This window comes from Drosophila tropicalis, unplaced genomic scaffold, assembly GCF_018151085.1.
Source record: "Drosophila tropicalis isolate 14030-0801.00 unplaced genomic scaffold, ASM1815108v1 contig_878, whole genome shotgun sequence".
In the NCBI taxonomy this organism is placed as follows: domain Eukaryota; kingdom Metazoa; phylum Arthropoda; class Insecta; order Diptera; family Drosophilidae; genus Drosophila; species Drosophila tropicalis.
The window spans coordinates 757,548-770,895 of record NW_027173374.1 but is presented as its reverse complement, the minus strand read 5'-3'; the positions used below and the strand labels follow the sequence as shown (position 1 = coordinate 770,895).

Genomic DNA, 13,348 nt, shown 5'->3' with positions numbered 1-13,348 from the left:
CTAACAATTCTTCACAATCATCCTCCATTTCATGATGACTTTTTATCTATTTTTAAGGGTGCCACTTACCTTCTTTTTGTCGCGCATGGAGCCTTTGCCGCGTACCATTATCTTACAACCAGTCTCTTGTTCTAATTGTTTGGCTGTCATGCCGCGTGGTCCCAAAATGCGACCAACAAAGTTGAACTGCAAATAGAGCAAAAAGAAAGAAAGAGAAAAAAAAACACAACAAATTAAATCAACAGGAAATCATTAGCAAAATCTAATAATAACAATATTAAGCACATTAAGTTAAGGCCAAAGTTCATGGAGATAAATTTAAAACGCATTAAAAGTCAATTCGTATAAAAAAGAAGGAAAAAACAGTCAATGACTATGACTCTAGTTGACTCATAGAAACTCAATTCTTGAATGCATGGTGGCTAAGAATGATTCGATCAGATTCTGTCAGCAAGTTAGCAAAGAGGAGTGAGGGAGGAAGTTGGCACAATAGAAAACGTAATATGACCTAAGGCGACACGCCTGAATTTGCCACGATAAACCAATCAGCCAAATAGGCAGGCCAACCGACCAACTGCAACTGCAACAGCAGCAGCAGCAGCAGGCGGCGACATTCAAAGCATTTTGACTGGATGAAGCATGTAGTTGAATACTTCATGGCTATGGCTATGGCTATGGATGATGATGGTAGTGATGATGGCAAATAGTTGACATGACTGCCCACCATTTTGTGTAAGCCAACAGACAGAACGGAACGGCTTAAAAGCCAAGACTGATCCAAGTGTGTATAATTGATGATGAGATTTTTAGTTTGGATAAAACTGTGGCACCAATTATCATATTTTGCACAACACGCTGCCCCAAGACATTTCGATAAATTAGATTTATTAGCCACTCAATTCTCATATCAAAAACAATTTTCATTGAATTATATAAATTACTTGGCAAACTAGTTCCACTTTAGCCCAAAGCAAACATACATATAGACCACAGTCTGGCTCAGTCATCGACCACCCACAAATAATACACATAAAGTGGGAAAACAGTTGGCTTTTGTTCTCCTCTAATAGTAGAGCGAACGATCTATTCCAAATGCGATGATGATGATGATGTTGTTTTATATGTGTCGATGTGATCATCAATAAGAGCAGAAGCAATACAGCAGCCATCCCTTGTGTCTGAGTGTCTATAATTGTAACTCATAGACGCATACATATATCTATCTATCTGCCTTTTCGTAGATCCAAATCAATTGAATATTGCCAAGATGCACTTAATGCATTTACAGAGCAGGCTAATGGCTTTGCAGTTTTTAATTAAATTTTAAGTAGAGGCGCGAAACGCACCGACTGCTATTTCGTTATGCAAGGCCAATGTAAAGTTTTGTGCACTGTTTCTTTCTCTCGTTGTTTATATTTAACTAAGTAACTACGCACATCATGAGTAACATTTGCATTGCTTATCTGTATAGATATATACTTATACTTATATGTATGTATATAGGATGTATCTATCAGATGGTTATCGGTTGTTGCTTTTGCCTTTCCTTGCCTTGCCTTGCCTTGTTGCGGTTGCTGCCTTAATTAAAAATGCAGTAGCAAACCAAACAATACAGGGACGTTTCAAGAGCATAATTCAAACAAATATACAAAATTAATAATTGAATAATTGAAATCTTGTAATTGTAAACACCAAGAAAGAAGTTCTAATTGAAAATTCCAACATGCAATCTCTTCTTTATTATTTCACTTTAAAATTCAACAAACTAACATTTAAAGCTTAAAATGTTTTAATATGGGACATTTTTATTTTCTTTTGCTTGACTCCCAACCTGATTCAGAAAGAAAGTTTACACGAATTCGAACTCAAGTGGCGTTTAACGGAAATTAATTGCTGGAATTTCGGCTAGCACTTTAAGACCTTTAAGTAAAAAATCAAGCAAAATCCAAATATAATAAAGATGCTTAAGCAAATATTGAAGCAAACCAAATAAATGATTGTGTGTTATGTGGAACAGAAATGCTTTTTTTGGTAGCAATTATGTGCCTCAAGTGGCACGCGTTAGCCCTAAAAGGCATGGCTGGAGTTGGAGAAGGGAAAGTGCAGGAGGGAGGAAGAGAGACAGAGGACAGAAGAGTCGTACGAGCGATAAGCAAACCACTTGAGCAAAATTTCTTGTAAGCAGACAGACAGACAGAAAACAGGGAGCTGCTTATAAGTGAAGCGGACAAATAATTTATATATAAATACGTATGTTTTTTTTTTTTTTATGCCCCTCATTTGATAGATTGTGACCGGTGATAAGGTTCTATGTACATACGTACGTTCTCTGTATTCAAATAAAGTAAAAAGGTACAAACAATTGATAAGCCCATTACACAATAACGCACAAAAGAGGCTCAAAACGAAAATATGGGTTATTGCACACAAATTGTAAATTTATTATATGAAATCAGAGATGCAAATTATTTATGAGAAAGAATACTACCATGACGACCTGACGACCAGACGACTCACTGACTAACTGACTGGCAAGTCTCTTTCAATAGTTGTCACAAAAGCTACTTATCAACATGTGGCAAGAATCAATTTTAATTCACAGCCAACCATCAAAATGAACATAAAAAGGTTTTTTTTTTTTCTACCTCTACCATTCAAAGGAAATAGTAGTCATGGTATATCATTTCATATCTAAATGCCATGGATCAAAGTGAATATTCGAAATATTTTAAAGTAGCGAAAACATCTTTTCATATTAGCCGACGTTGGTCGTTGGTTAATTAGAAAAAATGCAAAAACTGAGTACACTTGAAGCTGAAATCAGTCGGCTCAGATCAAATAGATTACGTTTCTCTCTCACACACTCGCACTCTTCTACATATAAGTAGCTTCGTATATATGTGGTATTTAGTATATAGTGTATGGGTGTTCATAATTACGTGGAACAAAAAGCGCGTCTATTTACTACACGGAAAAATAAATCAAAGTTTGACATGTAACAACACACACCGAAACACACACAGGAAACAGAGATACATAGATGGCCACAAAGCGAGTGGGAGAGCTACATATATACATAAAAACATATACAAAAAGGCAAAACTTTAAACCGCTTTAAGAGCCACATTTTTCATCTAATGCGTTTGTGTACCTATTAAATTACTTAACACAAAACAACCACCGTGAACATAAAAATTGCACGTAATTAGCATTTTATGTTTATGACTAATTTGCTGCAGTTTGTGGATTAATTGACTTTTTCACATAATGTTTCAAACAAAAATACCTGAAACGAATGGGTTTTGCCTATGAATGATGGTTGGCTGAAAACGATTAAGCCTAAGTGCTCCACCACCAGCAGCAGCAGCAACAGCAGTTGAAATATATTCAATAGATAATGGTGCAAGTCTAACGCGACCTTAACAAATCAACATCCGACACACATACATTCAGAGAATTATTAAAGATTGTAAGTAAGGGCAACAAAAAGTTGTTCATTTGGTAATATAAAACTGTGTATTTTAATGTAGAGGAGTGTCATAGTGGAAAAAGTGTAAGACATTAATAAAAAGTATGAAAGATTAAAGTCGGAGCACAGAGCAGAATTTAGAAAGTAAAATTCTCTCTCTTTGCCTTGAAGAAAGCGCTAGCAAAGGACCTCAACAACTGCTAGGAGAGTTGTCCTTTGCCGTTTCAAATGCACAGAGAAAGTAAAAAGGGAATTCACTGGCAATTTGCTGGAAAAATATTCTGAGAAATTGAAAATGGAATTCACAGATAACTTCTTCGTGATTTGTTGTCTTTAAAAAGTTTTTAGTCATTCTTTATGGATGATATCAGACATTTGGTATTTCGTGTACATACATATATGCATAATAATTGTTTAACAATAACAAAATGTCAAACATAATACATATTTTGTAGAAAATTGTTTGCTTGCCTGCTGCTCAGTGGGTCAACTGTCGCATGAATGTATGTGTGTGTCCAACTCTAACCACGGGGCGTATGAGCAATGAGCATTGACACAGAGCGACAGGCAGCAAGCAGGCAGATAGATAGACAGACAGACAGACAGATAGACAGACAGACAAGCAGAGAAAACAAAAGACAAATGAACCATTGGCCAACAAGTTAAAGTCGTCCGCCTTAAATCAACTCGCAGAGCGTTAATAGTCTGTAGTAATTAATTGTAAACTGTTTAATGCTTTTGTTGCTGCTGTTGACTTTAATTAAGTTGTATTTATGTTTTGGACACAACAACTAGGAGCCACAATACAACATCACCGTCTGCTGTTGAGCGCATTTAAAGGCTGTGTGTGTGTGTGTGTGTGTTTGCTGTCTTGGTTATTAACGAGCCTGACATGTTGCAGCGCAGATTCAATACGATATGCGAGCTCCTCTCCTCTCACCACAATGGCTCATTGACAAATTGTTGTCTATTTACATGGCTTTTGGTTGCATTTGCCGGTTGTCAGGCGGCTCTAGCTGACTAACTGACAAATCTTTATTCGCATTGTTTAAATATGGTATAAATTATTTACGGCTATTAAGATTGACACAGCACAGTCGGTTTAATGCCTTGAAATTTATGGCCGATGACGAAGCTGCCCAAAATCTAAATAAACATAGACTAAATGTAATTATAATCACACCTTTTACAACTTTAATATACCCGTTAGCCAACTTTCTAAACATTTTTCACAAAAAAAGTTTCAGCCACATTTATTAGCCAAGATCTGAATCTATATAGATTGATTACATATAGTTTAACCATAAAATTTACATATCGTTGTTTTTTTTTTGCAATTTTCCATCTTAAATAAACCAATAAACATTTTGCAAACTTGTTGCATTTTCATGTTATTTGAATCGCAATTTATCTTGAATGAAATATGTCGGAAAAATCAATGTGCTTGTGTATATATGTATATTTTTCTGATGGTCGTGTGTGTGTGCGAATTTTGTTTGCTCGAGATATTGCAATTAAATGAAATGATTTATGACAAAGCTCACACGCCCGCACCAAAAGATGTTGAACAGAAAATGTTTCAGCTGGTTGGCATTAAAAATAGACATTTGAACTATTCGAACACCTGAGGAAATATCGAAAAATAAATACAAAACCGACACCAAGATAGAAAAACCTATGCCCTCAGATCATAAATCTCATCAGCCACTGTGCCACTTTTCATTTGGAAAAACATCAGAACATAAATATAGCAGCGTCATCATCAACTCAAATAGTTCAGGTTTTTTTTTTATATTTTTCTTCTGCTCTGCTTTTTCGCTAAAAATTATGTTGTTGCCTCTTTATTTTATCTCTTTTTTTTTTTTGTTAGTCTTTGCTTTGCTTAATTTTAATTTATTACCTTAACTCATTCATATTCATTATATTTTCTTTTTTTGTTTTGTTCAGAAACTTTCAGTGGCAACAAGAACACATCACATTTGTGACATGGTCCGCCTTAATAAAGTCCAATTTTATGTTCATTTCGACTGTTAGTTTTTGGTTTTAGCTTTGTTCTGAGCTATTCTACTACTCTGGCTTTTGCAGTGTCCCGAAGTAATTAATTAAATGGCACTGAAGAGAAATGTTTGAGCATGGTTTAATTAATTTTTATGGGTCCAACAACATTGTGCAATCGGTTGATGAGAATATTTAGACAGAGAAAGAGAGAGATAGTACTTTAGTGATATCTGATTTTGATGGCCAAGTTAACAACAGTCATCTGGAAATCGTTTATAGTTAGACAAATAACAAATTGCACAGACGTGGTCAAGATGACAACTACAAAAAAGAAGGAGAACTTGAACTTGTAATGGAAACTATTAAACACAATTACAAACGTTTCTAATGGAGTAGCTTAATGTTTAATAAAAAAACCAGCAATCGATTCAAAATGATAACTTCCTAGTAAAATACACTAAATATAGACATAAATACAAGCAGTAAAAAAGTTTTTATTAGGAATATCACTTAAAAACTTGTCTTTGAATAGAAAAATTTATGGAAAGAAGAAAGAGTTATCCATAAAGTCTCACAAATTTTAAGTGCTTTGAAAGCACACACTACGTATACTTGATATGTTGAAGAACTTCTCATTTCTTTTGCCATTTTGAATGGAAAATATAGCTAATTCTATTTACTGTATCTTTTGGTATCTTGAGTTTATAGATTTGAAAGTTTCAGATTTATTCTCAGCTATTTGATCTCTTGACTTTGACAAATATTGTTGTTGTTGTAATCCAGTTTCGGTTGATTTAATAAATAATAATAATTTGCAAGATCAACACTCATTTTCGTCTCTCGAGTCGCTGTCGTTTTTCAAGTGTTTGGCGCCATTTGGCGAGACAACAAACAGAAAAAAGTTTTAAAAAAAAAACTTCATAGATATATTTGAACATCTGTTTTAGCAAAAATATACATACATATATGTTGTATGTGTTATTTGTTGGTCTTTGTCTCTCATTAATGATATTTAAATTTATGCATTTATTTGGAGCACTCACACCCAACACACACACAGACACAGACACATGAAAACATACACTTAAGTGTGTCATGCAATAAAATAAATTTCCTCAGTTCCACTTTTTTTGCCTCACATCCTACACCCCTCCCACTCTCTATCCCTCTGAATACATGATGCCTGCTGTCAGCCATAAATAAGTAAAACTACGCCCAAACAATTTCCAAATTAAACGAAGAAAACAAAAGTCACAAAAGAAAAAACGAACAAACATAAAGAAAAGGGAGCGCGGAAAAACAACATTTTAAATTGCATAAAATTAAATCAAATTCTAATTTGCCATGGCGGCAAAACAAAAACGCCTACAACGCGCAAACGGCGTCAAACAACTTCCTAAAACGCTTCAGTGATTTTGTCTAACCCATATATATATGTATATAAATCTAGCTATGGGACATGGATCTATCTAATGATGGGGGAGGGGGGAAAAGTTGGCTACGCATTTTGCATTTGGCATCTTACTTATAAAACCGAGCCCAAGAAAACATTTTCCTATTGTTAGACAACTGAATGACTTGTCTGTGTCTTGCCTAACCGCCTATTTGTTGCAGCAGCAGCAGCAACAGTGGCAGCAATAAAGTCAAAGTAGTATTCCTCCTCACTAGAGGGCACACCTTAAAGCCATTTCCGGTGTACCAGTTGCTCATTGAGCCTCATTGAGCTGCTGGCGTCTTTATGTGTGTGCGTGTGTGTGTGTGTGTGTGTGTTGTCAATTCTAATTAGCGGAAACGCTTCAAATGTGCTTCGATTCATAAATTAGATCATCGACAATTTTTTTCGATTTGGGCTTTTGATTTTGATATTTGAAATTCAAAAAAAATAAACAACTTACATCTGGATGTTCACGAACTGGCACATAAACCTTCTCATTCATTGTAACAACAGCTCCCTCCGGTTCGGGCAGAGTTAAGGGTTCCTTCTTAACGCCATTGATCTGGAACAGTGAAGCACGCACGCGTGCAATTTCTAGAATAAATAAAATAAAGAAAACAAGACCATGAATAATTAATGTTAAATGTATATATAGAGTGGACAATAAAGAGCCGAAAAGTATTTTTAATAATTTTTAATTGCCATGGCCCCTATTCGCATAAACGTATCATCATTGTCATCCTCATCATCATCAGCAACAACAACAACAATGGTCACAATTTGTCATTTAGTTAAATGCACGTATTAAATTACATTTAATTTGCCTTTTTATAAGTATTATTAAGCACATCAAACGTATAATGGAATGGCGTGTGAATATAGCTATTGGATGGCTAATGCTGCTAATTTATTAGATCCAAAAGTCAGGTGTATGCATTTGCCACCTACGAGGCAATGAAATCATTTAGTTTCTATATATAAACAAATTATGCCATTACTATTATTAAAAATTCTATAAAACCGAGAGAACTAGAATGACCGAGTCAATGGTAACTCTAAACGCCATGTCACCCATCCATAATTCACACATTTTTTGGACGACTACTGTGACAATTATGGATATTAGTACCCCCAACTGTGACAGTTGACAGTGACTTTAGAATTGATTTGATCAACAGTCTATCTTCTTATTGTTGTTGTTTTTGTTTTGCATAATAGGAACTTGCATTGTTTGTTTTTGGCATGTGCTTTGCATTAGCCAGAGCTTACCCCTAACATTGCAACAACAAAAAACCCATTGCCATGACAATTTGTCACTTAAACGCAGATAAACTGAGATTGTGCCGTACTGATGATGATGATGATGACGATGCGGTGGTTTACATGGCGGTGAGGTGAAGTGGAAACTGAGATAGGGGCTGTTGCTGTTGCATATGTCACACTTCAAATGACTTAAGAAACGGCCACGGTATGACATCAATTGAATGTCTGAGTTGACACACACAAAAAAAAAAAAAAACGCATACAAATTATTCACTTATTTTTTGCCATTAGAAAAAATTGTTTTTTATTTGTTTGCATCATTCTAGAATCTAGATGTTCTATTTGATTAGAGCAAGAAGTTTAATATAATTGAAATTAGTCATTTTCTCAAATCAAACGTTTAGGAATTGTGATCTAAAACTTTAAAAGAAAGTTTTGAAGTAACTAAAGCAAAAAAGGATAAAAAAAATTTCAATAAACGATCTAAAAGGTTTAACATATTAAATCATATTTCTAGTATAAACAAGTTCATCTACTTTAGATCTAAATAAAAAAATAATTACTTTCTTTTATTATACTAAAATCTATATTATGCAATACGGAATCTATTAACCAATTAAAGAGCTTTTTTAAAAATATATAAAACAAACCTAAAATCAACAGTAAATAGGGCAGAGGCATAAAAGAAGAATTCTATTAGCTTAAGTATTTAAAATAGGTTTTTATTGTCCAGAAATTCTTTGTCTATGAAATGTCTACAAGAAAATTAGCAAGACTTTGATATTTTTTGACGACTTCAAAATGTGCAACATCAAACCAACATTAGATTAATTGCAGAAAAACCTTTTTAGTACTTTAAAAGTTAAATATCTTAATTTAATTTGTCAATTTATGTTTGGTATAGAAATAGAATTCATTTCGTTTTGCCTAGTTACCAGTTCTTTGACCCAATATACATATTTTCTTTTACCTTGATTATAATGTTCAACATCTTCTTCCATTTTGGTGCATGCCAAAAAAAGAAGAACAACAAAAATTGTTCAATATTTTCTGCTCAACTTCTTGTTTAAGACGATTTAATTTTGGCATTTAAATTAATGATTCTTTATATGTATATACATATACCTATATTTTCTGTTATGCATCGCCTCTCCTGTATATTTTTTTGGGTTTTTATTTTATGTGGCTAGCCGCCGTCTTGCCATATAAATAAATTATAATGTATATCACGAAATATATATAAAAATGTACACAAATATATATACATGATTCTATATATACATATGTATACATGGTGGATTCTCTCAGTATAGCAACCGCAAACAAAGAAGAAAACAACGCGCATACATATTTCAATTTGTTTTTCCAGAAAATATAAGGAAAAATTGTTGCCACCAAACCGAACAGAAAACAGAATGCAACATGAAATTGTGTCGACAGAAATTGTATGTATAGATTTAGAAACAGATTTTGAAAAGCAAATGCGCGCTTTTTATTGATAATTTGTACATAATTTCTTGTGACACGCAAGTCAAAAATTTGTGTACTTTTTGGCCTCCATCTGCGTGCATTGGTGGAAATCAGCGGAGATCTTTTGACCAAACGCCAGTAGATACACTGAATGCAATCATGCCAGCTGTCAATTTTAATCGAGCAAATGTCAGTCAGTCCATCAAACGATGACAATCGGCCCGGCCGGCAAACCCCAACCAAAGGCAACGTGACTGATGTGAAGATGAAAATTGAGGCGGATTAGATGAATAAGCCAAGCCAAATTGGTGTAAAATTGCAATTTGCATATATATCTATGTGAGAGAGCCGGCAAGAGTGAAGAGACAAAAGGCGCTTGCTTGGGGGCAATCATTCAATCGAATTAGTCACTCAACTAACTCATTCACTCACTCACTCACCTAGCGTTTATAGAAATTACAATAATTAACTTGACCATATTCTGCGCAGGCGGCTTAATTAATAACTTAGTCAATAGTTTCCCCCGCCTGTCTCTGTCCCTCTCTTTCTCTCTCTAATCTTTCCTACTCCAACTGTGTGTCAGTTTTGCTATAATTAAACCTCTTACCTTAGACAGAACACACACACACACACGCACATAGAGAGACTCACACATACACCATATGGCTGACCATTTTAGGGCATAAATCTGTTGGCGGGCAGGTTCAGTCAAAGTTAGATAGAGAGTTAGACCCATTGCCGCAGGTTTTGTTTTGTGTTTTGTGCCCGTGTAGGTGGCCAACTCAGCAATCTGGTTTTAGGCCGTCCTCTTGTCAATCTAATATATAATATAATTATCAATGAAAGATCATTTTATTCATTAACAACTTGGCCGTTTCTGTTCATTTAAGGCAAGTTGCTGACTATCTAGATTTCTATCATTTCATTTCATTCATTCAAATTCCGCTCTCTTAATGCAAGTCAAGTTTTAACTTATAATTTACATACACACATACGTACGTTTTGGCGTTTTTGTTTGTGTTTTTATGACTTGAACTTTTTAGCCAGACCCTCTCTATATTTGGCACGAAACAGCTCTTCCAAATTTGGTGAGTGCCTAAGGCACACACACACATCTCTATACATATATAGAAAATATAGTTTGCGTGTGTGTACAAGTATTATTATTATTATTATTATCATTTTGTATAATTTTTATAGCCAACCCCCACAAAAAAAATACATACATATATACTGCTTTAAGTGGCTCTTGCTCTAGAGTTGGCAAACCTTTTTTTTCCAACGAATTTGTTATTAGACAAAACTACTAAAAATTCTGTCAATAATATAAAGAAAAACACAAATTTCAAGGCTTTCAATTGGCCAAGACATGAACAAGGATTTGCTCATATTGTGATTTCAGATTTTTGATTTATTGATGACATCAGAAAGTGCTGGCTGGCTGACTGGTACCTAATTCTGGCCAAGAGAAATGCATTCATTTTTAGGGCAAGGGGGTGTGTTTTTCCTTCCCTCTGAAGCCCTGCCACATTTTGCATATTAAGAATTTTAATTTTAGATTTGTGTGTTGTGTGTGTGTGTGTGTGTGTGTTTTTATTTCTTTCTTGTGTGCGCAATTTCATTTTATGCAAACACCAGCCAACCGAGCGTCAATAAATTGTCAAATTTTATGCATTACGATTTTTGGCAAGGGTTTTACTCTCTACACGCTACATCTTTAGTCTGCCAAAGTGCCACAAAAATACATACATACATCCTACTTACATATGTATATGTAACTAAATACATAATGCCTACTCAAATAGATAAATAAAATCGTAAAGACAAGTGGAAAACATGCAAGTTGTTTTTCGAAAAGCCAACAAATTTTCTGAAAACTGTATTTGGAAATTTTCCATCACCTACTTAAGGAAAAGTCTTCTAGAAATCTGTTGGCTCTTATCTAAACTAAACAAAAGCTGTCAGATGCTCTAATTCTATTCTAAAATTACTATTCGTGACCCATCAGGGTGGGTTGTGTGGGTGTCCCATCAGATAATTCAGATTCTGGGCTTAAGAAATGCTATAATTTCTAGGCAGGCATTTTTACAGCTTTAAGGACTTAACAAGTAAGGCATAAAACTTTAGTGAAAGGCATTAAAAAAGTAAAAATTTGTTAGAAATATAGATACCTACTAGTCACTTCTGAATCTCCAAAGGCTTTTGTTATTGCTTCGTTAAACTAAACTAAGAACTTTTTCAGTCTATGCAATTTTTTCTAATAAGTTCTACTAAAAGCATTCTCATTTAACACAAAGAAACATCTCTTCATAGTGTTAGAAATTCTTTCTTTACTATTTCGTCTTAAAAAATGCTAATCAGAAAACTTATAGAAAACTAGTGAATCGTTTTCCTTTAGTTTCTAGACCAATTAATGTTCATGATTTTCATGGAATTTGGTATAAAATTAGATTTTGCTATCAATTCGAGATTATTATTGAATTGTCGCTATAAATTATTATTTAAATTAGATTTCAAGCAGATTGCTTTGTGAATTCTCATGGTTTGTAATACATTTTCAATATGGTGTGAAAAACCAATTATTTTGCCTACACAAAATAAAAACAGAAACCACAGATAACCTCGCCTTAACACTGGCATAAACACACACATACACAAATCTAATCCCCACACTTGTCAATCTCATAGGAAATGCCAGGCAGGCGACACCTAAACCAAATTAAACTTAACTCGGTCGCCGACTCAGCTGATTGATTGTTAGCCAAACAATTTGCATTGGCTCACGACATATATAAATAAATATATACAATTTGCCTACATACACACATCCATCCGTTGTCTCTATATCTTAAGTAAAGTATCTGCCAGCTAATTTATGAATGCAAAGCCATTCATACCACGAATTAGATGACAAGGAGAGCACAAAAAAAAAGAGATCAGAGTGTGGGTTGGTTTGCCAAGAAAACAATGTCAAATGCGCAAACTGTTCTGCCCCCTCCCCCTCACCCGCCTCCACCACCCACTCTCCAAACGCCCACATATTAACAATACCCATGTTTTTTTTGTTGTTTTTTCTTTTAACAAATTGTCACAGCAGCAGCAACAGCACCAGCCATGACAAAGCCAAATAACGAAATTATTTTAAATTACCGTACACAAAAACGTTTAAAGTTCACACTGCTTTATTTTGTGTGTTTTATTGCAATCTTTTAAAGCCTTGCTTCTGGCCGGCCAACAAACAAATTGCAAGTACAAAAGCAAAACGCAAAAGACATTTGATTTTATGTTTTCAACATGAACTCCACTTTGCCTAAGGCAAGACTGGCCTTGAAATTTTGCAACCAACAAAACAATCAATTCGGTTTTCAGGCACCAAAAACAATTTTGGCAGTAATTTCATATTATATATTCGCGATTTGTTTTTTTTTTTTTTTATATAAATTTCCACAGGCAAAGCAATGAGCAATTACCATGTACATATTTCCATATTCTGCCTTCTGAATTGAACAGATGTTTAGGCCAACACGCACAGAGAAAAATGCAATCTCAGTACATTAGATGGATCCCACTACTTTATCAAATCATATCTCTTCAGAGGACATTTTACGTTTTACAGCAATTTTCTTTGCCAAATATCAACTGAATACTGACTAAAGTTACTTCTGACTGGTTGAAGAACATGGTCAAGAAACTGTTGGGAATAACATTAGATT

At 34.4% G+C, this 13,348-nt stretch overlaps 1 protein-coding gene across 8 annotated transcripts in view; it reads right to left on the bottom strand.

Moving 5' to 3' along the window:
• Positions 1 to 13,348, bottom strand: part of how (protein held out wings) — a 44,921-nt gene that overhangs the window by 11,816 nt on the left and 19,757 nt on the right. For all 8 annotated transcript variants that reach the window (XM_068299116.1, XM_068299113.1, XM_068299110.1 and 5 more), the window contains exons 3-4: positions 7,363 to 7,496; positions 70 to 186 (exon numbers count right to left, since the gene is read on the bottom strand). In XM_068299116.1, the coding sequence (XP_068155217.1) occupies positions 70 to 186; positions 7,363 to 7,496 (251 nt within the window). The remainder of the gene's footprint in view (positions 1 to 69; positions 187 to 7,362; positions 7,497 to 13,348) is intronic.